Source organism: Leptonychotes weddellii, chromosome 1 (genome assembly GCF_054177405.1).
Source record: "Leptonychotes weddellii isolate Sample4059 chromosome 1, ASM5417740v2, whole genome shotgun sequence".
Classification (NCBI taxonomy): domain Eukaryota; kingdom Metazoa; phylum Chordata; class Mammalia; order Carnivora; family Phocidae; genus Leptonychotes; species Leptonychotes weddellii.
Window position 1 is genome coordinate 150,214,335 of NC_138369.1, and position 26,799 is coordinate 150,241,133.

Consider the following 26,799-nt stretch of genomic DNA (forward strand, 5'->3'; position numbering starts at 1 on the left):
ACCTTGAATAGCCAAAGCAACCTTGAAAAAATACAAAGCTGAAGGTATTACAATCCCATATCTCAAAATGTATTAAAAAGCTGTAATAATCAAAACAATTTGGTACTGGCACCATTGATCAATGGAACAGAATAAACATCCCAGAAATAAAACCATGCTTATATGGTCAATTAATCAATGACAGAAGAAGCAAGAACATACACTGAGGAAAAGATAGTCTCTTCAATAAATAAATGGTGCTGGGAAAACTGGACAGCTACATGCAAAAGAATGAAACTGGACCACTTTCTTACACCATATACAAAAATAAAACTCAAAATGGATTAAAGACCTAAATGTGAGACCTGAAACCACGAAGTCCTAGAAGAAAACACTGGCAGTAATTTCTGACATCAGCCATAGCAACATTTTCCTAGATCTGTCTCCTCAGTCAAGGGAAACAAAAGCAAAATTAAACTACTGAGACTACATCAAAATAAAAAGCTTTCGCACAGTGAAGGATACCACCAACAAAACAAAAAGGCAACCTACCGAATGGGAGAAGATATTCACAAATGATATATCTGATAAGGGGTAATATCCAAAATATATAAAGAACTTATACAACTCAACCCCCACAAAACAAATAACCCAATTAAAAAATGGGCAAAGGACCTGAAGAGACATTTTTTCAAAGACATACAGATAGCCAACATGAAAACATGTTCAAAATCACTAATCATCAGGAAAATGTAGACTGAAACCACAATGAGGTATCGTCTTATACCTGTCAGATTGGTAGAATCAAGAAGACAAGAAATAACAAGTGTTGGTGAAGATGTGGAAAAAAGGGACACTTGTGTGCTATTGGTGGGAATGCAAATTAGTGCAGCCACTGTGAAAAATGGTATGGAGTTTCCTCAAAAAAATTAAAAATAGAAAGCCCTTATAATCCAGTAATTCCATTATTGGGTACTTCCCCCACCCCGCAAAAATATCCCATGAAAACATGAATTCAAAGTTACATGCACCCCTATGTTTATTGCAGCATTTACAATAACCAAAAAAATGGAAACAACCCAAGTGTTCATCCATAGACGACTGCATAAAGAAGATGTGAGCTATGTATACAAGGGAATATTAGTCAGCCATAAAATGGATGAGAGCTTACCATTTGTGACAACAATGGATGGACCTAGAGGGTATCATGCTAAATAAATCAGAGAAAGGTATTTGCCTTGATTTTACTTATATGTTGAGCCTAAAAAACAAATGAACAGATAAAGAAAAAGCAGAAAGAAACCACAGAGAACTGATGGTTGTGGGGGTTTGGGAGAGCAAAATGGGTGAAAGCATAGGAGATACAGACTTCCACTTATGGAATGAATAAGTCATGAGGATGAAAGGTACAGTGTAGGGAATATAGTCATTGATATTATATCAGCATCATATGGCGACAGATGATTGCCACACTTGTGAGCACAGCATAACATACAGACTTACTGAATCACTATGTTGTACACCTGAACTAATGTAATATTGAGATAGACAAATTAATAATAATAAAAAGAAATGTGGTAAAAAAATAGGAACATTTTACAGGATGGTATGGTTTTAAGTGAGAAACTTTGAGAATCAATCTACAGACACAATAGTAATAACACGAGCACAAAGGAACACATTTGTAGGGTTTTAAATATTTCAGGAAGAGCTAGGAATCACAACATTTAGAATATTACTACACCTTGCCCACCATGCTCCATTCTTCCAGATTCTTGTTCACTTAGTGAATTATGAACCAGCTATGAAGTAATTACTGAACAAGAAGTAATATCCTCACCTGTTTGAGTTTTGGTTATTTGATGGTAGATCTGGAGCTTAAGTTGTTTGTTGTTGTTGTTTTAAGTAATCTCTACAGCCAAGGTGGGGCTTGAACCCCAAGATCAAGAGTCACACATTTCACTGAACAAGCCAGCCAGGCGACCCTAGAGCTTAACTTCTTAATTCTTGATTTTAACAAACCTCTTTATCCTAAAGTGCATTCTCTCTTCCAATAACTAGCTTTTATTTATTCTTCAATCTTCGCTCAAGAAGAAATAGAGCCGAATGAAGATAATAATTTAACAAGAAATATGTAACTACAACACAAAAGTGGTTATAAGGCATAACGGAGAAAAGCCCATATGAAACCTGCTGCACTGGCAATATGTTTGGCCAGTGCATACATCACAGAACACACAGCTTTTCCTGGCTTAATCAGACCCGTTCACCATCAAAACACACCCCACCGCGCTTAGGAGGTAGCATAAAAGACTTAAAACTACTGCTAGTAGAGCAGAACATTGATCCTGAAACCTAAACTCTTGTCTAAACCCTTTTTCACTTGGTAGACTTTGCACAGACTTAACTTTTGGTGGCAGCAAGAAGGCCTTCCCTAAACATCCACTTGATGTCACAATCTAACAGTTTAAACCCTGTAATGTTAGGAATTTACTCATTTGCAACCAATGCAAAACCCATTATCTGTTAGCTCTCAACTTTAAATAGCTAGGCCAATGTTGAGTGACACTTTCATAACTACCTGCATATCCTGACTTATTTCAACAAAGGACATCATCACTGTAAGGGAGTCACTTCAATTAGTTAAATGTGCTGCCTTATTTGAACTGCAGGAGAAAGACTGCAACATGTAATAGCAAACTTCAAAGTATTATGCAAAAAAGTATCACTGCCTAACTCAACAAAAAGTGAGGGATTACAGAGGAATGACCTTTGACCAAAACATTTTCATGGCCTTGAATGCAGTATTCTACTGTTTCAAGTGGACCAAATCCAGGGTTCATTTTGATCAGGTATCACTTTCTTAAAAGTGGAAACAGGGGGCATGTTACCACATACTGTATGAGAATAAAATGTTACATACTAATGTAGATGCCTACTTCATTCATTCATTTTATAGTCCTCGAATGCACCAGAAGGCAAGCTCACCCAATACAACAGCAAAAGGACAAGACAACATGCATTTAATGAAATACAAAAACAAGTTCTAGCATCCATGTGCTTTATCTGTTATAGGAATGCCACATAAAGGTAAAAGTATCTTTCCTTCTATAGCTAGGATGGCTTATCCACTAGTTTTCTTTTTTTTTTTTTTAAAGATTTTATTTATTTATTTATTAGAGAACGAGCGAGAGAGAAACAGCATGAGAGGCGGGGAGGGTCAGAGGGAGAAGCACGCTCCCCGCCGAGCCGGGAGCCCGATGCGGGACTCGATCCCAGGACTCCGGGATCATGACCTGAGCCAAAGGCAGTTGCTCAACCGACTGAGCCACCCAGGCGCCCCTTATCCACTAGTTTTCAAACTATTCTGAGCTGTTCTTTGAAGGAAATACCATAAAGTGTTGTCTGGGGACTAAGGGAATCCAAGGCAGAGGGCTCCTAGGCTCGCCACACCCACATCAGTCAGATCATTCAGATATAGGGTTTACTGCAAGATTATCTACCAAAAAATAGTTTCACACTAAAATTATGAAGTTTAAATATTTGTCTGTGGGCCTCTTAGGATACAGAGCAATGATTCTCAAAATACAGTCCATGGTTACCTAAAAGTTCTTCCATCATTTAAAAGGATCTGTGAGGGGGGCGCCTGGGTGGCTCAGTTGGTTAAGCGACTGCCTTCGGCTCAGGTCATGATCCCGGAGTCCTGGGATCGGGTCCCGCATCGGGCTCCCAGCTCAGCGGGGAGCCTGCTTCTCCCTCTGACCCTATCCCCTCTCATGCTGTTTCTCTCTCTCTCTCTCTCAAATAAATAAAAAAAAAAAAAAAAAAAGGATCTGTGAGGTTTAAAGTATTTTTATAAAATACTAAGAAGTTATTTGGGAACTTCTAGTTGTGGCCAAGATGGAGTTACAGGGATCAGATTTACCTTCCCATCTGAAATAACTGGAAAAAAAAAAAAAGGAAAAAAGACCACATACGAAACTATTTTTCAGATACCAGTCCTCAGGACAGTGATCCAAGAGAAGGTAAACAAAAGAGGTGAATCCTCTAATTGCTCTAGCTAGAGTTTCCAGTTTGCAGCACAGGGAGTGAGAACACAGCTGGAGGTGAACAGTCTCCCTGAATTGAGGAGGCTAAGTTAGAAACCCTGGGAAGCCAAGATGGTAGGAGTTCACGGGGCAGAGGTATGGGAGAGGAGAGAGTTGCATACAGAGGAAGCTCAAGAGATCTGCAAAGGGCTGTGCTCACATCTTCAGCTGAGTATTGATCAGCATATGGATATAAGGAAACTACCTAAAGCACGGGCAGGAACCACCTGACAGTGACAAAGAAAAGATAGCCACTGATATATCAGACAATGATAAAAAAAAAAACATACACCAAAACACAGAAACTAGCAAAAAGGAATACACAGAAAATATACCAGGGCGGTGTGTAGTGGGGGAGGATGAAAATAGTATCATTGTTGGGACAATTTCAAGCAACCTGATGTATATATAATTAGGGAAGGGTTCATAACACTTTAAGAAATCCTAGCTGATAATGTTCTAAATTTGATGAAAATTATAAAACCAAGGATGCACAAATCACAAAGAACTCGTAAGCACAGGACACATGGGAAAAAAAAAACTGCATTAAAGCACATCGTAATCAAGTTCTATAAAATTAATGATGAAGAGAAAAATCTTAAAAGCACAGAGGAGAAACAGACATTACAGAGAGGGACAAAGGATAATAATGACAGTACACTTTGCCTCTGGAATGCAAGCCAGAATACAGCGTAGCAGCATATTTAAAGTATTCAAAGGAAAGAAAAGGTGAATTCTATAATCAGTAAAAATATATTTTAAAAAATGAAAGCATAATAAAAACTTTTCAGATATACAAAAGCTGAAAGAATAAATCACCAGCAGACCTACGCTACCTAAAATGTTAAAGGAAGTGCTTCAAACAGAAAAACAAAGGATCTACTCTAATGAAGAGTACCAGAGATGGTAATATGTTGGCTACAAAAGATGTTTACTTGCTTTTTTTTTTTTACTTGCTTTTTAAGTATCTTTAAAAGATTACTGGGTGTTTAAAACAAAAATAGCAATATATTGTGGGGTTCATACATATGCTGAAGTACAGTGTATGACAATACAAAGAAAGGAATAAAATGAAGTATACTACTTTAAGATTCTTACATGTCAATTGACATAATACTTGAAGGTTGACTGTGACGTTAAGAATATATACTATAAACCATAAAGCAAAAAGTAAAATAACACAATAAAAAATTATGATTTATAATCCAACAAAGGAGATAAAGTATACCACAGAAGAGTATTTAATCCAAGAGAAAGAATAGGAAGAAAAAGGAAACAAAGAACAAATGGGATAAATACAAAATAAAAAGATGGTAGATTTAAATCCAGCCATATCAGTAATCACAATGACCGTAAATGGCCTAAATACCCCAATTAAGAAATTGTCTAACTAGATAAAAATGCATGACCAAGCTATATGCTGCTTAACAGAAACCCACTTTAAACATGAAGACACATGGGGCACCTCGGTGGCTCAGCTGGTTAAGCATCCGACTCTCTATTTCAGCTAAGGTCATAATCTCAGGGTCATGGGATCAAGCCCCGCATTGGGCTCTGTGCTGTGTGTGGAGCCTGCTTGAGATTCTCTCTCTCCCTCTCCCTCTGCCCCTCCCCCATCCCATTCGCTCTTTTTCTCTAAAATAAATAACAAACCAACCATCCTGAAGACACAAAGAGGTTAAAATTAAAAGGAAAAATGGAAAAAGATAAATCATGTTAATACTAATCAAAAGAAAGACTGGCATTATTAATATCAGACAAAGTCACTTTAGGGCAAAAAATAGATACTTGCTTCATAATGGAAAAAGGGTCTATTCAGCAAGATGATTTAACAGCCCTAAATATTGATGCACCTAATAAGAGAGCTTCAAAAAACATGAAGCAAAAACTGATAGAAGTATAATGATAAACAAATCCACAATTATAATCAGAGCTATCAACACCCCTGTTAATTGATCGAAAAATTAGAAAATCAATACAGATATAAAAGATAAAAACATTATCACCCAATGTGACCTAACTGACATTTATAGAATACCTAAACAGCAAAATATACATTCTTTCCACCTGCACATGGAACATTTACTAAGATAGAGCATACTCTGGCCCATAAACAGTCTCAATAAATTTAATACGATTCAAATTGTAAAAGTATGTTATTTGGCCACAGTGGAATCAATTTAGAAATCAGTAACAGAAAGATTTGGAAAATCTCCCAAATATTTAGAAACTAAATAACATAACGCTTGGATCACAGAAGATGACAAAGAGAAGTTAGGATTTTAAATTGAATGACAAGGAAAACACAACGTATCAAAAGGTTGGGGATGCAATTAAAGCAATCCTGTGCCATTTATACCACTAAACGCCTATACTGGAAAGAAGGAAAAGTCTCCAATCAAAGATATTCAGTATACACTTTAAGAAACTAGAAAAAGTAAGAGCAAATGAAACACAAAGTAAGCAGAAGAAAATAAATAAGCAGAAATCAATGAAATCAAATCTAAAAAAGAGATTTAAAAAAAAACAATGGAATCAAAATATGGTTCTATGAAAAGTTCAATAAAATTGATAAACCTCCAACAAGAATAATCAAAATCAAGAGACAAGATGCAAATTACCACACAACTCTCTCAGACCACTGAAGAGAAGGAAATACTTTCCAAGTCATTTTTTAAAAATGTTCTAAAGATTTATTTGAGAGAGAGTATGAGGGGAAGGGACAGAGGGAGAGGAGAAAGAGAGTCCCAAGCTTCTCCCTGCCACATGCAGAGGCCCATATGCGGCCCGATCTCCTGACCCTGAGATCACAACCTGAGCCAAAACCAAGAGTCAGATGCCCAACTGACTGCGCTACCCAGGCGCCTCACTTTCCAAGTCATTTTAGGAGGCAGCAGATCCTGGTACCTAAACCAGAAAGAGATATTACAAGAAAACTACAGACCAAACTCCCTTATGAACACAGATGCAAAAATTCAAATGTTAGCAAATCAAATCCAACAATAATTCATTATGGTCAAGTGAAGTTTATCCCAAGAATGAAAGGTTGGTTTTATAACTCCAAAATCAATCAATGTAATTCACAATATAAATAGCCTAAAGAAGGAAAAAAAGACATGTTTGTCTCAATAAAGACTGAAAAGGAATCTAAAAAAACCCAGCATCCTATCCTGATAAAAACTCTCACCAAACTAGGAATAAAAAGGAATTTCCCCAATGTAATAGAGGGCATCTATGAAAGGCTAAATTTTTTTCTCTAAGATCAGGACCAACACAACTTAAGTCCACTCACTACTTCTATTCAACACTGTTCTGGAACTTCTAGCCAATGCCACAGGCCAAAAATGAATGAATGAATGAATGAACAAACAGGAACCAGATTGGAAAGGAAAAAGCATATTTATTTTACAAAATGTCTTTATTTGCAGACATGATCATCTATGTAAAAAACCATATGGACTCTACCCCAAAAAAGCTGCTAGAGTAAGTGAGTTTAGTGAGGTTGCAAGATATAAGATCAAATACAGGAATAAATTTTATTTTTACTAGCAGTGAAAAATTGGAAATTAAAGTTTACAAAACAATACTACAGCATCAAAAAAATCTGTAGCCTCTATGGATAAATCTGACAAAAGATATATATTACCTTTACAGAAGCAAACAAACATTGCTAAGAGAAATTAAAGGCCTAAATAACTGAGGACATATCTCACGTTCACGGGTTTGATATTAAGATGTCAATTTTCCACCAAACTGCTCTATAGATTCAATGCAATCCTAATCAAGATCCCAGCAGGCTTTTTTTCTATAGAAATTTACAACCTGATTCTGGAATTTATATGGAAATACAAAGGACTTAGAATAACCAAAACAATTTTGAAAAAAGCTGGAGGACTAATACCACCAGACTTTAATATTATAAAGCTACAATAATCAACACAGTAAGTTACTCTGTAAAAATAGATGAATACATTGATGAAACAGAACACAGAGGTAGATCGAGATATATACAGCCAATTCATTTTTCATAAAGGTGCCAAGGCAATTCAATGGGAATAGGGTAAGCTTTTCAACAAATGTGCTGGAACAGATAACCTTAGGCTAAAAAAAAAAAAAGAAAAGAATCTTGACTCATTTTTTTTAAGATTTTATTTATTTTAGAAAGAGAGAGAGACAGCACCAGCGGGAGTTGCAGAGGGAGAGAATCTCAAGTAGACTCCATGCTGAGTGCGCAGCCTGACACAGGGCTCGATCCCAGGACCCTGAGATCATGACCTGAGCCGAAACCTAGAGTCAGATGCTCAACCAATGGTGCCACCCAGGTGCCCCAAAAAGCATCTTGACTCTTACCTCACACCATGTATAGAAAATTGACCATTCAAAATGGATCCGAGACCTCAATATAAGAGCTAAGACTGTAAAACTTCCAAAAGAAAACACAGGATAAAGTTAGTGACATCAGGTTTGGCAATTTCTTAAATACAACATAAAAAAGACAAACTTTTAAAAGAAGAAAAAGCAATTAACTGGCCTTCATGGTAATTAAAAACTGCTTTAAACAATACTTTTTAAAAAATGAAAAGACATTTTTTTTTCTCAGACTTGGAGAATATATTTGCAAAACATAGTATCTGACAGAGGATTTTTATCTTGAGTATAGAAAGAACTCTTACTAATCAATAGGAGGATAAACACCCAACAAAAATATGGGGAAAAGCTATGAACAGACATTTCACCAAAAGGGATACTCAGATAGCAAAGCACATGAAAAGATGCTCAGCATTATTAGTCATTAGGGAAATACAAAGCAAAAATACCACAATGAAATAACCTTACACACACATTAAAATGGCTAAACTTAAACAGTCATCATACCAAATATTGGTGAGGACGTGGAGCACCTGGGACACTGACAGACTGATGGTGATGAAGTAAAATGGCAGTCACTTTGGAGAACAGTTTGGCAGTGAAATACACATAGGACCCCACCATTCCACTCCTAGATAATTACTCAAGAAAAACGAACAACTTGGGGGCGCCTGGGTGGCTCAGTCGGTTAAGCGACTGCCTTCGGCTCAGGTCATGATCCTGGAGTCCCGGGATCGAGTCCCACATCGGGCTCCCTGCTGGGCGGGGAGTCTGCTTCTCCCTCTGACCCTCCCCCTTCTCATGTGCTCTCTCTCATTCTCTCTCTCTCAAATAAATAAATAAAATCTTTAAAAAAAAAAAAAAGAAAAACGAACAACTTGTACAAAATGTTTTTAGCAGCTTTATTTCTAATAGCCAAAAACTGGAAACTCAAATGTCTATCAAATTATGGTATATCCATATAATGGTCTACCACTCAGCAATAAAAAAGAAATGAGTGACACACACAGGGATGAGTCTCCAAATAATCATGATGAGTGAAAGAAGACAGAAAAGTATACACATTAGGTATGATTCCACTTTTAGGTAATGACAGAAAATTCAAACCTATCTACAGTGACAAAGCTGATCAGTGACTGCCTGGGGGTGAGAAGGGTAGCTAGAGGGGATTATACAAGAACACAAGAAAATTGCAAGGAGGCGGGAGGCGAGAGTTGTTCATTATCTTGATTAGAGTGGTTTCATGGATGTATACATGTGTCCGATTTTACCAAATTGTATACTTAATTTTAAAATGTCATTTACCTTTTTCATTCTTGTATTCCTGAGTATACAATGCTGGTTTCCAAAGGTTAAATGACATGATGATGTCATTACTCTTATAGCTAATAAAATGTGTGCCCATGCATTCTTTTGTTTTAAAATTTTGTTTTATTTTCCAGGATGGTAAATATATATGTAAACAGTGGTGTGCTAGTGTGGGACGGCTCCAGCTCACGAGTGCTAACTGCGCGTATTTCCAACTCTGTTTAGAGATGTCATACTGACAGTCTGAGCCTTGGCCACAGTGCAAGTATTTACACCATGGAAACTGGCAAATGCTACTGCAAAATCAGGGTTTGGGGGACAGCTGGTTGTTAAACGTTTTACCAGCCCAACATATAACATACATAAAAATAAAGTTCATTGGAATTCTTAATTTTTAATGGTGCAAAAGGATTCTGAAAACCACTAGGCTAAAAATTTGCCTTTATCAAGCTAGAAAGTGTTACTAGGGAGAAAAACAAAAAGAAAAAGATTTTCAGACACTCACCCCATCAAGAAAATCTTTTGCAGAGACTCATCTTTGGTTGCCTTGACCAAAGGCCACCAGTCATTCCCCCATAGGACTCACTGTTGACACAGCCTCTCCCCTAAGACCAGGAGGGTCTGGGCTTGATTCATGAGCTCCTCCTTGAATCTGAAGAACCTCCAGGCTGCTAGGAAGGACTGGGGCTGCCATCTCCTCTAGCAAACACCAAGGGTCCATCACCTTGCTTCCCATAGCTACTCACAGACTAAAAATGTAACTTTAACATCCTGCTCCAAAAAACTATAGCACCAGACCAAGTTTCTACATAATGGGTTCCAACTCCAGCAATGAGATGAGAGGTGTGTGTGACACAAATGTATTTGTAGCAGGTGAATCAACCTAGATACCAAGGTCTGATACTTTTACCAACTACTATGAGGCAACTTAGTATGGGAGGTATATAGTCATCCCCTCTTCCTTCTGCTCTCAATGCCAGCCTGAGTCCTTTTTAACTATTTAATATGGTGTGAAAAATACCATGTGCTGATGCTCCATCATCTCATTAGAAAGTTCCCAGGAAGGGGAAAAAGCTGAAATTAAAAAAAAAAAAAGATCTCTTTAAAGAATTCAGCAGGGAATGGATTACGTTGTAGAAACATATCCTCCTGTTTCGTGACATGTTAGAAACATAAACCTTAGGGCTTTTTCGCCTCCACTGCATAGAGGTCTGATCGCTTCTGGCTAAAAATGGGGATTTGCTGGCGTATTTCAGTCAACTTCTTCAGGTCTGCAAAAACAGGAAAGTGTACCATTACTAAGACGTAACTCCTCACTAACCAATGAGGATTTCTTCCACAAACAGTATAAAACCCACCAGAATCTCAGCAAGTAACTCAGTAATATCAGCCTTGTCCGGAGGCCCAGGTGGCCTGGCACCGTCCCTGGGGTCATTTCAAACCAAACCAAGAAAACTCAAGCTGAGAGACAGCCCCCGGGGCTTGTTATCCTTAGTTCCCCTAAGGATAAACGAGAAGGGGGATAAACGAGAAGGGGGGCCCAAGGGAGGCCCTCCAGGGGACATTAGCTTCAGAGCTGCGGAATCACCCCAGACCGATGGGGACACCACGGACCTAAGCTGTGCCAACGACAAACCTTACCTATGTCTGAACACACGACCGTCTCCTCGGTGCCGGCTTTGGCAAGGACCTCCCCCCTGAAAGAGATTCCGGAGGGAGGGAGTGGGTACTAACATCCCTGCTCTCCTCCCACCTCAGGGCCCCAGGGAAAGGCATCGGGAGACTGAAGACAGGAAGGGAGGGGCATACATTCCTGCTCCACCATTTAAGTAGCTGTGTGGCCTTGTGGCGAGTCATCTGCAAGCTCGTTCCCTAACCTATAAAGTGGAAACAAGAGCTCTGTGAGGACTGAGAAGACTATGCAGTAGGTTTCGTAAACTGCCAACTGCTAGGAAATGGTAGTTATTCCACGATTATAAACCTCCAGGAATAGAGCTCCCTGTAAAGATCGGGAAGCTCCGTCCTGTCACTTCATGAGTGCGATAGTAAGACCCTTTCGGGAGGGTGGGCTGGCTCTTTGCGCCTTCCAAGCCTGGGGACAGAGAGGCTGGGCCTGAACAGAGCCCAGCGCTGCCTAGGTCTCTGGTCTCATGCTTGTGGCCCCTGCTATCTTGTTATCGGGTTTCAGTTTTTTGAAGGAAAGAAGTGGTGGGGAAACCACACCCCAAGGGGAGAGGAACCCCAGGCTTAGAAATAGCAACACTCCTCCTGCCTAAATCTGGGGAAAGGCTGATCTGGAAAACCTTCCAGTCCTGAGTTTCTTAGCCCAAAGCAGGACTTCAAAGACATCTATTGAAATGAAATTTCTCCAAAACACAAAATAATCTGACCCAACAAAAAATCTGACAAAGTAAATGGTTCCATTTCCCAGATGGCCACAGACAAATTCCTGGCACCAGTGAGCTACAAACGTCATCATTAATGCCATTTAACCAAATTCTTATTCTTTTCTATTTCCTCCCCATTTGCCCTGGCATTCAAAGATCTCTCTCTGGGGTAACCCCAGGCACCCATCCTGATGTCAATATAAGCCAGAAGGCCCCCCAAATCCTGCAGACAGAATTTTGAAAAGGAACCAATAAAGATAATTCATGTACAACTACTTTGTCTCAGAAGCAGCCAGCTTGCTCAGTAACAAGGTTCATCGGGAGAACCAGCAGGGAGCAGAGCTGCCCAAGAGGCCAGGAAGCCTATCACCAACATCTGGACAGAGGAACTCGAACCAAGTTGGAGAAAATCTTCAAGCCAGTTAATCCTTCCAGCCTGCCAATGCCTCCCAAATCTAATGTGCACGAGGCTCCCTGGTCATATCTTCCAAGGCCTTCCCCTATCACACACTTTCATCTTTGGGTCCTATAAAAACAGGAGAGAGAACTTCAGGGACCCACAGTGATCTATAACCCTTCTCAGCCTTGTTACTGGTCTATTTACCCTGAAATTATAGAAATACACATCAGTGTGTGTGTAATCATACAAATATGTGAGAAGTGGTATGGAATAAACCCAAGTTCTGAAGTCAAAAGTTCTGAATCTAAACACCAGCCCTAACCACTTTGTCCCATGAACTTCAGTTCTGCCATCTATAAACGGAGCCCAATTTAGGAAAAGTCTCTGAGTTCACATGGAGACCACGTGTGCGAAAGTGCTACGAAAACCGCACAACTACAGCCCAGGAGCTGCGTACGATAACAAATGACTGCGTGCTGGGTGGACTTTGGTGCCGGCCTCACTAGGACGAGGCTTGTCCCTGTCACAGAGGTCAAGGGCAGAGTTCCCCTTAATTGAACACATCCTCCCCCATCCTCTATTCATTAGGCAGGGAGCAAAATCCTCGCCCTGTAACTAATTCCTGTTCTAGAACCAGTCACCCAGCTTAAATTTTAACCAAAAGCCAAGAGTCTGGGAGCCCTCTTTACTAAAATCATCAGTGTTGCCTGTTTCCCCCATGTGATCCAAGTCCGACTGACAACAAGAGCCACTCAGAAGACGGCTAAGGCCAAATACTCAGTCAGGACAGCAGGGCCACTTCTTTCTCACACGGTTTTCAAGTGGAAGGGTCTCTCGCAGATGAGGCGCAGACCTGGCAGGCATGTGAGGATATGGGGGTTTGAGGGAGCGGCAGGGCTGGTGGGGAATCAGAAAACCCACCCACCCAAGTGCCCCCTCTCTCAAGCTCCTGGGGAGCCTGTCCCTGCTTAGCCAACTCACCAAGGACTCACAATAGTGCTGTGTCCCCAGGCAACATATGAGGCTTGATCATCCCGGGCAGGAGATGCTGTGGCCACATATACCTGATTATCAACAGCCCTGTTGTCAACAGACAAAAAAGAGAGAATTCATACATTATCGATTGGCAACATTTTTCTATTCCAAATGTACAGATCCTTCTTTTAAAAACTAGGACAGGGTAGGCTGGCTCAGACATGGAAGGAAACACCCAAAGCCATGAAACCCTCTCTTCAAAAAGTATCTCAATGCATAAACCAGTTCTCAACTGGGGGTGATTTTGCCCAGTGGGGACATTTGCCAATGTCCAAAGACACTGACTTTGACTTTTTGACTTTGGTGACAGGAGGCTGCTACTGGTACCTAGTAGATGGAGACCAGGGATGCTGCTAAACATCCTACCATGCACAGCACAGCCCCCACAGCAAAGAATGATCTAGTCCAAAATGTCAGCACCACCACAGTTGACACCCTGGCCTGAGCCAACCTGTTAACCTACAAAAGAGCAAGTCAAGGTGGCCAGAGAGAATGGGCCAGCCTTGCTCGGGCCATACGCCTTGCAGGGCCGCACGGGACTTCCATGCCCCCAGTGGCCGAAGTCCCATCAGCTCAGATTAGAAAAGAATTTCAGGTGGCAGCCTGGGTACATCAAGCCACCTCACCTGGGAGCTCTCCGGGCTCAATCAGCGGATCCATGCCAGGCCATTCCAATGTTTCTCAAGCTTTTCTGCTTTCTTCAAGACTGCATTCATTAATATACATGGTATCGGATGCCCCTACCCCATCTTCCACCAAGCAACCAGCCAAACACCTCTGCTGCCTCCTCTGATAAAAATCACCATCATTTTTAGAGGTGAGAATAGTGGCTACATCTGGGCAAACAAGGACAGGGTTGGTGGAAGGAACAAAAGGGAGCATTCTAGAGATTGCAAGTGTTCCGTGTTGACCTTGGTCACAGGTGAATACACGTGCAGAAAACTCACTGATCTACAGACTTAAAATTGGTGTACTTCTCTTTAAGTGTATTATACCTCAATTAACAGAACTGTAATGAAGAAAACCAGCATTTCTGACCACTACTTCATGGTTTTCAGCACACTTTACACAGACACACACAGTCACACTCTTCTTCCCTTCCATGTTACATCCACCTCTGCTAGCTGCCCTTCACTGCTCGCTCCCCAACCTTAGGGGACTCAGGACACAGCTACTGTGACGTGCCGAAGACACTGTGCAATGCCTCGGACTACAGATTAGAAAAACAAGACCTTGTAACAAGTGTCTTGGCAGAGTATTCCAGGAAGAGCAGAATGGCGTAAAGGATGGGGGCGGGATAAGCACCCCAATCTGCAGAGCACAGTCAACGGGCTGATTCATCTCTTCCGACTGCATCTGGATGGCAAAGCAGGCTGGGTCAGGGGCAGCATTCTGAGTCAGGAACGCTGGTACTTCCACCAAACTGGAAATCTTTTCACAAAGCAACACTGAGACACCTGAAGGTATGTCTGAGGGGCTTTCTTACCGGCCTCGCTGAAGCAACTCCCAGTGGGCTGGTCCAGTGGTCATATTAAAAGCTCCAGGATACACCAACAGCTGACAGCCTTGGGAGAGAAAGGCCAGAGAAGAGTGGGTCCAGGTTAACACCCCACCACACTAGCTCCCCATTTTGTTCTTTACCCAGTGGGGACCAAACTCGAACTTTCCCAAGCATGAAAAGATGTCAGCCAAGCCGGACACTGTCAGGAGTATTAAGTTATGGCTCTGAATTCCTTTAGAGACACACACATGCTACACATACATTCAAAAACAGTGGTACTGATGACCAAAACCACGGTATGTGACTTCACTTAAAAAAAAAAAAAATCATTCAAATTTCTCTCAGCACCATATGGTCAGCTCCGCACGGCCAAGGACCACATTCACTAATGCTTTTCAAGTGAAATGGGGGGCAGAGTAGGTGCTCTAATGCTTACTGAGAGAGCTCAACAGGGTCTGCCAACCCAGAGCCCATGCACATCCACCTTTTTTGCTGAGCAGGCCATCAAAATGTTTGCACCCACTCCACTTTGTTAAGTGAAAAGTCAAGTCCGGATCAGAGTAGTTTGGACAGTCTAGCAGGGATGCTCACATTTGTTGAGTACCATACGAAGAGCTAAGTTCTCCCTCCTTAATCTCCACACACTACGCCTATGAAAAACCTGAGATCCACAGAGCTCTAAAAATTAAATAATTTACTCAAAGTATCACGTCAATTAAGGAGGAGAGCTGGAAGCAGAACCCGGATCTTCTGACTTGGCTCAGTGTTCTTCTAGGCCAGTAGGACATTTCTTCTCTGGACCAAAAAGTCACAGACTATATTTCTACTGTACCCAACATCTAGGACTACTGAGTGTGAAATCCATGACAGACACCCTAGACCACATCCTTATTTTTAGTGGGCTCCATGTGACTCTTTCCAAACATGGTAGCAAGAAGGGCTCAAAGAATAGAGCAGATTTAGGAGCACGGTTCCTGCCTTAGCTGCAGGGTGTATTGAAATACAATCTCTGAAAAACCATACTGTCCATATACAGCAAAAGTCTGAGGAATCAGATGGGGTGGAGAGATTAAGACCTCTTCTCCAGTTTTTCTGCCTAAGGGCTCCCTCGACACACAAAGACCAAGCCAGAATCAAATCTCTAAGCACCTACACCACAGAGTCGTGGTGCCGTCTCACCTCTCTGGGCGTAGATCTGTGCGAGCTCTGCAAAGCGCAGGTCGTAGCAAATGCCCAGGCCCACTCTGCAGTAAGCTGTTTTTCAAACAGAAAATGCACAAATGAAAAGTTAACCTTTTGAAACACGGTGCGGCAGAGTAAAGCCTCCATGTAAGATCTCAAAACACTGATGGCAATACATTAACCCCGGGCCATGGATGGAGAAGTATTAAGCTTATTCCCGCTTGGATTTTCCCTCATAAAGACATCATTTATCTCAGATTAGAAATGAGAAATTCAGGGCGCCTGGGTGGCTCAGTTGGTTAAGTGACTGCCTTCAGCTCAGGTCATGATCCTGGAGTCCCAGGATCGAGTCCCACATCCTGACTGGACAGGGAGTCTGCTTCTCCCTCTGACTCTCCTCCCTCTCATGCTCTCTGTCTCTCATTCTCTCTCTCTCAAATAAATAAATAAAATCTTTAAAAAAAAAAAGAAATGAGAAATTCATTCTAACTGAATGCTTATTATCTGTGTGGAGGTGTTCAATCACAGCCTAAGAGATAAACTCTGGAAGCAATCATGCTAATACCATGCTGTGACCAAATGGTAGAGCAAAATCAGGTCAAACCCTTTGTTCTCTGTTCAGTCCGCCCTTTCTAGATCTCTGACCATTCTCCACCCGTCTCACTTCTGGTGTTGCAGTCAGGGTATGTAAAGAAGTGGGGGAGGGACATACGAGGGAAAAAAAAAAGGGAACACCTGATCCTCTTCTACTGATACTACTAAAACAGGTGAACATGTCTGGTACTTACGAGTATCAAATGTGGAGAAACTATCACCAGGACTCAGCGTTTTAGATTCTTGAAATGTAATTTTCCCGGGAACATCGATGTCAAACAGATGGAGCTGCACCACAAGCAATGAATTTGGTTACCTCTTCTCCAGCAGGGTCACGGCAATCATAGCAAACATCTTTCCATGGCCGGAAACTGGGATGCTCTGAGATTAACTACACAAACAGCAACCCCCACAAAACCCACCCCACAAGCTGACATCTTATCAAAGTGAGTTCTAATATGCAAAACGGGAAAATCATGCTGTAGGCTTTATGACACTTCTTTCCTAGGTGGTGTGCAAGCTGACTGTCTAGGTTTCTTTTGGGAAGCAATTAACATGTTATTCTTTTATTCAGTATAAATGCTAAGTGAAGTCTTCACAGACTCAAAATCAACCTGACAAACTGGCAGGAGAGGTGGAGAGCGGGAGAGCAATTAAAAATAGGTAAAATTTTCCAAACTAAATGCAGCAATATATAAAAAGAGTAACATATCACTTCGAAATTGGATTTATTCAAGGAAAGCAAACAGAAGCAAATTGGATTTATTCAAGGAAATCAATCAACGTAATTTACCACACTAACAAAATAAAGGAGAAAAGTCATATGATCATCTTAAGAGGTGCATAGTGAGCATCTGGTAAACTTCTACATTCATTCTTATTTTAAAAACAAAAGAAAAAAACTCTTCTAAGAAGGGAACTCCCTTAATTTGATAGAGTATCTGAAAAAAGAAAAAAAAGGAAGGAACATCATACTTAATGGTGAAATAGTAAAAGCTTTTTCATACTGAGATCAGGAATAAGACAAGGTGAATTTCCTGTTTACACCTTTTAGTTGGAAGCAGGATCCCAGTTGTTGCTGGGAGTGGTGATAAAAATCACCTATAACAATACTGGCCCGAGGAACCAGAGGACAGAGTTTCACAGCAGCTGGAAAAGTGAGGGAGAAATCCTGCAAAGGAGGAAGCCCAAGAGGAAGAGCCCTAAGTTCTACATATGAAAATCTGTCCAAATCTCTTGCTAAGTACTGAATTAAAGATGTGTAGGGCAGACTCCAGGCAGCCCAGCTAAAGCTAAATGACTTAGAACAGAGCAGCTGAAGTTGCTGCCCACTCCCAAAGGAAAAAGAGTATGGTGTTTGAGTACAACCAAGTTAACTACTTACTAAAACAAAAAAATACAACATTTTTCAGAGTAATAGAAGCTAGAATCTCAACAACATATAATCCAATATGTAATTCAAAATTACTTGACAAAGAAACAAGAAAATGTTACCCAACTTTAAAGAAAAGGCAATCAGGGGCACCTGGGTGGCTCAGTCGTTAAGCGTCTGCCTTCGGCTCAGGTCATGATCCCAGGGGCCTGGGATCGAGCCCCGTGCATCAGGCTCCCCGCTCAGCGGGAACCCTGCTTCTCCCTCTCCCTCTGCTGCTCCCCCTGCTTGTGCTCTCTCTCCCTCTCCCTCTCTGTCAAATAAATAAAATCTTAAAAAAAATAAAAAATAAAAAAAAAATAAAAGGCAATCAATGAAGGAGACCCCAGCTAGACCAGATGTGATAATTACCAAACAGTAGCTATTGAAACTAAGCTCAAAGGTCTAAAGAAAAATACATTCTCAATGAATGGACATATAGGAAATACCTGTAGAAAAATAAAAGTTTATGTGAAATTTTAAAAGATTTCACTGGATTGGCATACGGGAGACTGGGGCTTACAGAAAAAAGATTCTGTGAACTTAAAAACAGATCAATGTGAAGTGTCCACACTGAAGAAGACTGAAGAAGAGAAAAAAGGTGGGAAAAACAAAAAACCAGAGTCTTGGTGACCTGGTTTGGTGGAACAGTATCAAAATTGAAGTCCAATAAGAAGAGAATGGAACAGAAAAATATTTATCAAAATAATGCCCCCAATATAATGAGTTAAATTTACAGATTAAAGAAGCACAAAGCAGGACAAATATAAAGAAAACCGTATCTAGGCAGGCACATCAGAGTCAAAACACTGAGAACTAAGGATTATGAAAAAAATTTTGAAGGCAGACAGAAAAAAACATGAATTACATACAGGAGAACAATACAAATCACCACTGACTTTTTATCAGAAAAAATTTTAAAAGAGGCTAGAAGATACCTGAAAAACATCGCTCAAATTTCTAGGAGACAAAAGAAAATGGTCAACCCAGAATTCTATTCCAGCAAAAGTATCTTTCAACAATGAAGACAAAATAAAGATATATTCATAAACAAAAACTAAAGGAATTCCTACCTGGCACATCCTCACTAGAAAAATTCTAAAGAAGGTCTTTCTGTTTGAAGGCAAAGATACCAGATAGAACTATGCTCTTTAGAAAGAAAAATACCAAAAAGGTAAACATTTTAGTAAACAAAATATTTTTATCTTTCTTTAAAATACACATAATTACTTAAAAACTTAGTGTTTTGTGGGATTTATAATATATGTAGATGCAACATGTATGTCAACTATAACAAAATGGGGTGGGGAAGGAAATGATACAATTGGGAAGCTCTTAAATTTCATATGAAGCAGTATAATATTAATTCTAAGGAGACTGCAAAAAGATAGGGTGCATGTTGTAATCCCTAGGGCAACACTTAAAAAAAAGCAAAGATGTATATAGCTAAAAGCCAATAGAAAAATTAAAATAAAAAAAAAATTAAAATGGAATTCTAAAAAATACTCAACTAAGCCAAAAGAATGCAGGAAAGAGGAACAAAGGGAAAAAAAACAGTAAAATGTCTAATGCCTAAATCCAACCATACCAATAATTACATTAAATATAAGTGGAGTACGCACGCCAGTTAAAAGGCAGAGGTTGTCAGAATGAAGACAATAACAAGACCCAACTGCAGGCTATCTATAGGAGAATCATTTTAAATATAAAGACACATACAGGTTGAAAATAGGGAATTAGAAAAAGATGTATTATACAACACTAAGTATTAGAAGCCTAGAGTGGCCATAGCAATATCAGAGAAAAAATAAACTTCAAGACAAAGAGTATTATGAGAAAAAAAATGGATTTCATAATGCCAAAAGGACCAATTTTTTTTTTTTTAAAGATTTTATTTATTTATTTGACAGAGAGAGAGATAGCGAGAGCGGGAACACAAGCAGGGGGAGTGGGAGAGGGAGAAGCAGGCTTCCCGCCGAGCAGGGAGCCCGATGCGGGACTCGATCCCAGGACCCTGGGATCATGACCCGAGCCGAAGGCAGACGCTTAACGACTGAGCCACCCAGGCGCCCGCCAAAAGGACCAATTTACCAGGAATATTTAACAATTCTCAATATGTATGCATTTACTACAGCAAAGATGTCAACTCTCCCCAAAGTGACCTCTCTATATTCAGTGCAATTCTAATCAAAATTCCTGTAGACTTTTCCTTTGCTGAAATTGACAGGCTAAGTCTAAAATTTATATCAAAATGTCAACAGCCAAGATTCGACAAGTTGACTATACCAATTCATCTAACGCCCCATGTGTGTGCAATATGATGAGAGAGACTATGGAACATTAGAGCAAATTCTCAAGAGGTGATGAGACTTGCAACATTCCCTGCTTACCTTTCTGTACTTTACCAGTAAAGTGCCATCAGGCCCAAACACGGCACAGGTGTTATATAATTTCCCAGCATCCTCTTCAGGAATGGAACCTTTCATGAGAGGAGAAACACACAGGCAAAGAAAATATTCTGAATAAAGCATTCTTTTATGATCACTGGACAAACACTTGATAAACTGTCACTTGGGTCCAGGAATAAAGTATACTATCTTCTAAGGGTTATTAATGGTTCTTTTTGTCTTCTTGAGGATGATCTTTCAGAGATAAACTTCAGAGTATAGATGAAATATAATTAAGTCAGATGCCAAAGACAGGTCTCAAAAATAACCAAACTGTTTCTGAATTCGGCTTTGATCTTGAGCTACACTTAATCTATAACACTAGAGCAACATGGAGGATTCACTGTTGCTCAACTTAAATTCACCAGGTCCTGCAACATAACTGTATCCAAAAAGGCCTCAAGATGGGAATGTAAGCCAGTCCTGACACCACTGAATGTAGTGCCTGCATTTCTCTCTTTTCTTGCTTTGTCTTTTCTTCACCTCTCATTCATTTCTAATTCTTAATATAACAGAATAATTTTGCTATATTAAACAGTTTTACTGTATTTTTTCTTTAAGCAAATAGAGCATTTTAAAATGCATTTCAAGGGGCACCTGGGTGGCTCAGTCGGTTAAGCATCTGCCTTCGGCTCAGGTCATGATCCCGGAGTCCCGGGATCGAGCCCCGCAATGGTCTCCCTGCTCAGCAGAGAGTCTGCTTCTCCCTCTGCCCTTCACCCCGCTTATACGCTCACTCTCACTCGCTCTCAAATAAATAAATTCTTTTAAAAAAATTTTTTAAAATCTTAAATGCATTTCAAAATCACACTTCTTTCAAAACCACGTTTATAAAGCTACCTTGATGTATATGGCCTCTTTGTGAAAAAACAAATTTCTTCATGTTGTATTAGTATAATGAAAGACACTCCAATGCGGTTTTTCTTTCCACATTTCCACCTGCCTCTGTATTCCCATTGCTTCTCCAGGGAAAATCAGTTTGGTGTGTCCTTATACAATATTTACCATGTGCTACATATATAAAGACAGAAAAAAAAAATACATAACCTTTTGTGTGAGGCATTAATCGGAATGGGAGTACCTGTTCATGTCGTATTGTACTTGCTTCTTCCATGTAACAGTGTGTCTTGAACACTTTTCCACATTATTACATAACATCCACCTCATTCTTCTTTTTGTTGTTTAAAGATTTATTTATGTATTTATTTGAGAGACAGCGAGTGAGCGAGCACAGAGGGAGAGGGAGAATCAGGCTCCCGCTGAGCAGAGAGCCTGATGAAGGGGCTCCATCCCTGGACCCCGAGATCATGACCTAATCGGAAGGTGCCACCCAGGTGCCCTCACCACATTCTTTTCAATGCCTAATTTACATGGTTTGTATTCCATGGTTTAAATGTAACAGAAAGTATTCAGATGTTTTTAATGTTTAGGCCACTACACCTTGAGGGCAGGACGTTACCTCCAATGAGATATATGCTGCACTCCTTTGCTACTTCAGAAAGCTTCTGTGTGGATTCACCAGGAATTTTCTCAGCGTATTCAGGAAAATATTTCGTGCCATATGGAGAATTAAAGCATTCCTAGAATAATGTTGGCAGAGAAAAAGGGAAAAAAACCCGCGAAAATATCCAACCCATTTTACAGTTCTGCTTTAAGAAGGCACAGCTGCCTCTCGTAAGCTCTGCTCGCGAAGGGGTAAAATACAGCTGGTAAGGAAAACAATAGGACCCAGAGCCAGAGAGCCTGTGGCCACAGGCGAACACCTGGGCTGGCGCAGGTGGGGCGAGGCGACACACGTCCTGTGTGCTCTCTCAGACCCTTGTCAACCTGGCAGATCGGCCTCTTCCTCACTGTCTGCAGGCGAACTATGAGCTCCCACCCTTGGGCACCCAGGCCCCGCTACAACTTGGCTTAAGCACAGGGCTGTGGGTGTTAGAATGAATCCACGGGCTCAAAATTATATCCTTAGCTATGGAAAGCAATAAGCCTGTGCTTGAAAAAAATACAGAAGCTTCAAAAGCCACAGAAGCTGTTTCCTCATCTGTAAAATGAGCGGTTTCTAAGCTCCCTTCCAGCACTATCATGCTGATCCCGCGAAATCTCCCATTCCCCAGAATACGCTGGACCCCTGGATGCAGGCCGTATTCTAGTCGGTCAAGAGCTCCCAGAAGGAGGTGACCCTCTCCGCCTCCATACTTACTGGCAGAGAAACGATTTGGGCTCCTTGTGTTGCTGCCTCCCGGATGAGGCCACAGGCTCGAGTGACGTTGTCTGATTTGATGGAAGAAACCTGAAGCTGGATGAGGGCCAAGCGGAAAGCTGAGGATGAAGAGGAGAGAAAACTGTCAGAAGATCTGACTGCTGAATCAGAGCAATTCTCAACCGGAGGGCAATTCCGACCCCCAGGGACATGTGACAATGGAGACATTTGGATGGGCACAACTGTTGGGGTGCTCCTAGCACCTAATGGGCAGAAGTCAGGGGCGCTGCTCAGCATGCCAGAGGCCACAGGACAGTCCCTCACAATAAAGAACGATCCAACCCGAAATGTGACTGATGCCGAGGCTGAGAAACCCTGGAAGAGAACGCCACCCCGGGTCACGCTCCCACCGGCACGAGAGCCTCAGTGGGGTGGGCAGGGCCAGCTTCTTACATACTAATGAGACCGCGGCTTGAAAGAAGGAGACTGAGTCTGAACATGGAATTATCCCTTACTGTTTGATCTTGGGACTCAACCTACCCCTGACCTGGGTACTGAGCACATCTCAGTGCAGGTGAAATCCCTCGGAAATCACCCACTCGCCGTGAAGTGGGGCAGCGGGCCCGTGGGAAGGGGAGACACCTGTCTCTGCTCCCCCCCACCAGCTGGGACCTGGTGTCCCGGGCCCAGCTGCTGGCGGGGGTGGGGGGGGTTGGCAGCCGATGAGCTGCACCGGGGCTTATCCCGGGGCAGGGCCACCGGGCACCTGTGAGATTTTGCACTCACCCCATGAATATTCCCGTGCCCCAGAGAGCACAACAGTAAGTAGCAAATAAAAAATGCCACGAGTGGTTGAGAGAGAGACTGTGGAAGGAAAAACTAGCAGTGCTTCTTCCTGCTACCTGGGTAAGGGGCTCCACGTTTCCATCACAGACTGAGTCCCGCCGATTATGTGGCCAACAAGAAATGTTGTCCGCAAAGGAGGTCAGGGGCTCTTCCAGGCTTATTCCCTCCTTGAGGTAATAGTTACACCCCACATGTGCTTCTCCTATATTCTTTAGAGTTCTCTTGTAGCTCTTAATCACCTACTGGTTAATCATTCTTCATACAAAATTTTTCCTGTTCAAGTGACTGGTGTGGTTTCTGTGTCCTATCTGGACCCTAACTGATGCAGTTTTCGCTCATGGTGTGATGGAAGGGGACATTAAAGGATCCAAAGCACGTGGTAACCCATGAAGCTCTGCAAAACTTCAGGAATTATCAGTAATGGCCTTCCCTGGCTTCCCTACCCCACCTCTGCTCTAGAAATCTGAAAAGCTCTAGAACCTGAAAACCATTAGAGAGTTCTCCCCCTGGGTGTCGCCTACAATGGTGCAAATGTCCCCCGAAGAAGCAACACTGACAGACCCTTACCTGTGAAGGCCTCTCTGGCTAAGTGGTAACCCTAAAAGTAGGAAAACTCAGATGTTCCACTCCTTGGTTTGTCCTAAATATAGTGAGAAGAGCTCAATTTAACCCTGAATGCCACTTGAGGAGTTTCAGAATCTGAGTGAAAATGAAGGAAACGAAAACAGGAAAAACCAAAGCTGGGATTACTTGGGAGCAAACAGATACCTTTAGGTGTCACCAGACCATCCTACAGACCCACTGAAAGTCAACACTGTAACTGTCAGAAGCTGGGCTTTGTCTCTGCTTCTGAGGGATTAAAAGATGCAATTCACCATGGCTCTGCTGACCGTTTCCCCTCTCCCTCATCCTACCCAGAAAGGCAGCTGTCCTGATCCAGGCTGGGGACCGCCTGACATTCTGCAAATCACCCCCTCCTCTGAGGGGCTGCGGCAGGGAAAGGCCACCAGTGAGGGGTTTCTTGATGCTGAAAACAATACTAGTCACTTCATCGCCTCAGCTGTAAAATGAAAATACAATCATTTTTAAGGTCCTTGGCTGCTCTAATATTTATCAGAATCTAAAAATGGAAGACTGACCAAAGGAAAAAAAAAGGATAAAAAATATCTAAGTGAAGGGACCAACTTGGGAAAAAGCGTAAGGAATGTGCCAGGCCCTTTACGCACACGAGCATCTGAGGCGTCCTTAACACTATTTGGTAGATGAGGAAACAAGGGGATTGCAGGGGGGAAGCTGCACAGGATCAGTGAACAAGTCAGTGGCAAATCCGAGCCAAAATCTAGACCTGTAAAGCAGGATGGGAACTTCATTTGTTCGTTTTTGGGTGGGTTGCGGGGAGGTCATGTAACTTGAAAACGTTCCTCACACAAATCAGACACCACCCTCAACCCCACAAGGAACCACAGCTCTCAAGTCCACCAGCCTCTGTCATGCCCTGCGTCTTCAAAGATACTGGCCACACGCAGAGGGAGGGGTGTACAAGGACTTCCATACCCCGGTCCTGAACATTGCTTCAGCCCCCAACTTGCACTGAGCTCTGGCAGGTTAAGATGAAAAACAGCACTTCCACAAACCTTACCATCTCGTGGGAGCCTCCCAAGACTCAGCAGGGGCAGTTTATGCCCATTTTACAAGTCAGGAAACTGAGGTTCAGAGAGATTAAATGACTTGTTGACATGGGCTGAGGCAAAACTGTAACAATCCAGGTCTCCAGACTATGAGTCCAGAGCACTCCAAAGCCTCCTGTAAAAGAATCTGGCAAAGACCTGGAGTCAGAGATCGCTAGAAACGTGCCCCTGGGGCCGATCCAGGACAGGGATGTGTAAGGAACATGTAATACCTAACCTGAAAGCTCAATGTCCAGATGCAGAAACAGTTTGTCCAGTTTTCTTGTCCAGAAGAGAGCATTCCCCACTGGGTGTGGGGGGTGGGGTGGTGCAACATGGGGCAAGTTAACCAGTCCTCTGACCACCCAGCCCAAATGAAAGAAAACAGATGCTTCATTTTCACGTGACAGGGTTCCAACCACAAATAATTAGGGTTGATGCCTCTGCAAAACCCAAGTCCAAAAATCAATCTGTGAAGAGAGTGAAAGCGACCCCACTGGATAGTAGCGCTAATGCAAAACCTAAGAGCCTCCAAGAATCCCACAAGACAGAGGTTCCCACACTAGCAGAAGTATCATAATCACTGAAAGGCTTTACTGGAAGTGCAGTCTTCGAGTTGGGGCAGGGAAAAAGGGGGTGCGGAACTTGGATTTTAAGTGATCACCCGTCTACCTGCCTCTTCCCGCGCAGGTGAACTTGCAGGGGGCGGCCCCGGAATGCACCTAGAAGCACCGGGTGGGACGCAGGAGCCCAGCGAGGAGCAAGGCGCGGGCCCTTCTGGCCGGGAGGCCCCGCGTTCCCGCGGCCGCGCCGGCCCTCCCGGAAGCCTGGAATCCCCGGGAGCGCGCAGGGCCGCGCTCCGCCGCCAAGACGCCCGAGGCCCCAGTCCCGCGAACGGCGGGCAGGGGAAGGCCTGGGGCGCGGCGGGGACACGGAGCGGAGGCGAGGGGCTGAGCCGGGGAGACCCGCTGCCGGCTCCGCAACCTAGGCCTCCCGGTCCTATGCCTGAGTTCGGGCCGCCGCGCTACTTACTGGCCATTGCTCTCCCAGGTAGCACCATCGGTGGCGCGGCCCCAGCGGAGGTCTCTGGACCGAGAGCGGCGACACGGCGCGGGGCGGGGCAGAGCCGCGCGCAGGAGGGGGCGGGGCCTGGGCTCCATCCACACCCCGCCTCCCGGCTCCGCCCAGAGCGTGTCTTCTTTCCTGCTCTCCTCAAACACCTGTTAGTCTTCGCTGTTTGCACTAGGATGAACCAAGGAGAAACGACGAATAACAACATAATCCAGAAAAAGTAATGCCTCAAAAGGCAAAGGGACCAAGGTGGGCGACCTAATTTGGGGTGGTGTTTAACAATCGGCCTCTCCGATTCTTGGCAAAAGGACTGAA

General features: G+C 42.4%; 1 protein-coding gene across 5 annotated transcripts; it reads right to left on the reverse strand.

The window, feature by feature from the left end:
* Nucleotides 1-9,323: 9,323 nt before the first annotated feature.
* Nucleotides 9,324-26,588, reverse strand: NIT2 (nitrilase family member 2). 5 transcript variants are annotated; one of them, XM_081797874.1, is made up of 10 exons: nucleotides 26,446-26,477; nucleotides 22,901-23,019; nucleotides 22,160-22,280; nucleotides 20,644-20,732; nucleotides 17,037-17,130; nucleotides 16,246-16,320; nucleotides 15,052-15,130; nucleotides 13,512-13,610; nucleotides 11,385-11,440; nucleotides 9,324-11,014 (listed from the first exon to the last, which is right to left on the reverse strand). In XM_081797874.1, exons 1-10 carry the CDS (start codon nucleotides 26,471-26,473, stop codon nucleotides 10,923-10,925), a joined length of 852 nt encoding a protein of 283 aa, XP_081654000.1. In that variant the 5' UTR covers nucleotides 26,474-26,477; the 3' UTR covers nucleotides 9,324-10,922. The 5 variants fall into 5 exon arrangements, with proteins under 5 accessions (XP_081654000.1, XP_081654009.1, XP_081654027.1 ...); XM_081797883.1 differs by lacking the exon at nucleotides 22,160-22,280 and having other exon boundaries at nucleotides 26,446-26,588; XM_081797901.1 differs by lacking the exon at nucleotides 11,385-11,440 and having other exon boundaries at nucleotides 9,324-10,817.
* Nucleotides 26,589-26,799: the final 211 nt, after the last annotated feature.

Excerpts from the sequence above, each read along its gene's own strand:
- NIT2 (XM_081797874.1), bottom strand. The coding sequence starts at position 26,473 with ATGGTGCTACCTGGGAGAGCAATGGCCA. Across the intron at positions 13,611-15,051 it reads GAGTTGCTTCAGCGAGGCCG|GGCTGTTGATAATCAGGTAT; the intron begins GTAAGAAAGCCC and ends TGTTGACAACAG. Across the intron at positions 11,441-13,511 it reads AGCACTATTGTGAGTCCTTG|GGGGGAGGTCCTTGCCAAAG; the intron begins GTGAGTTGGCTA and ends AATCTCTTTCAG.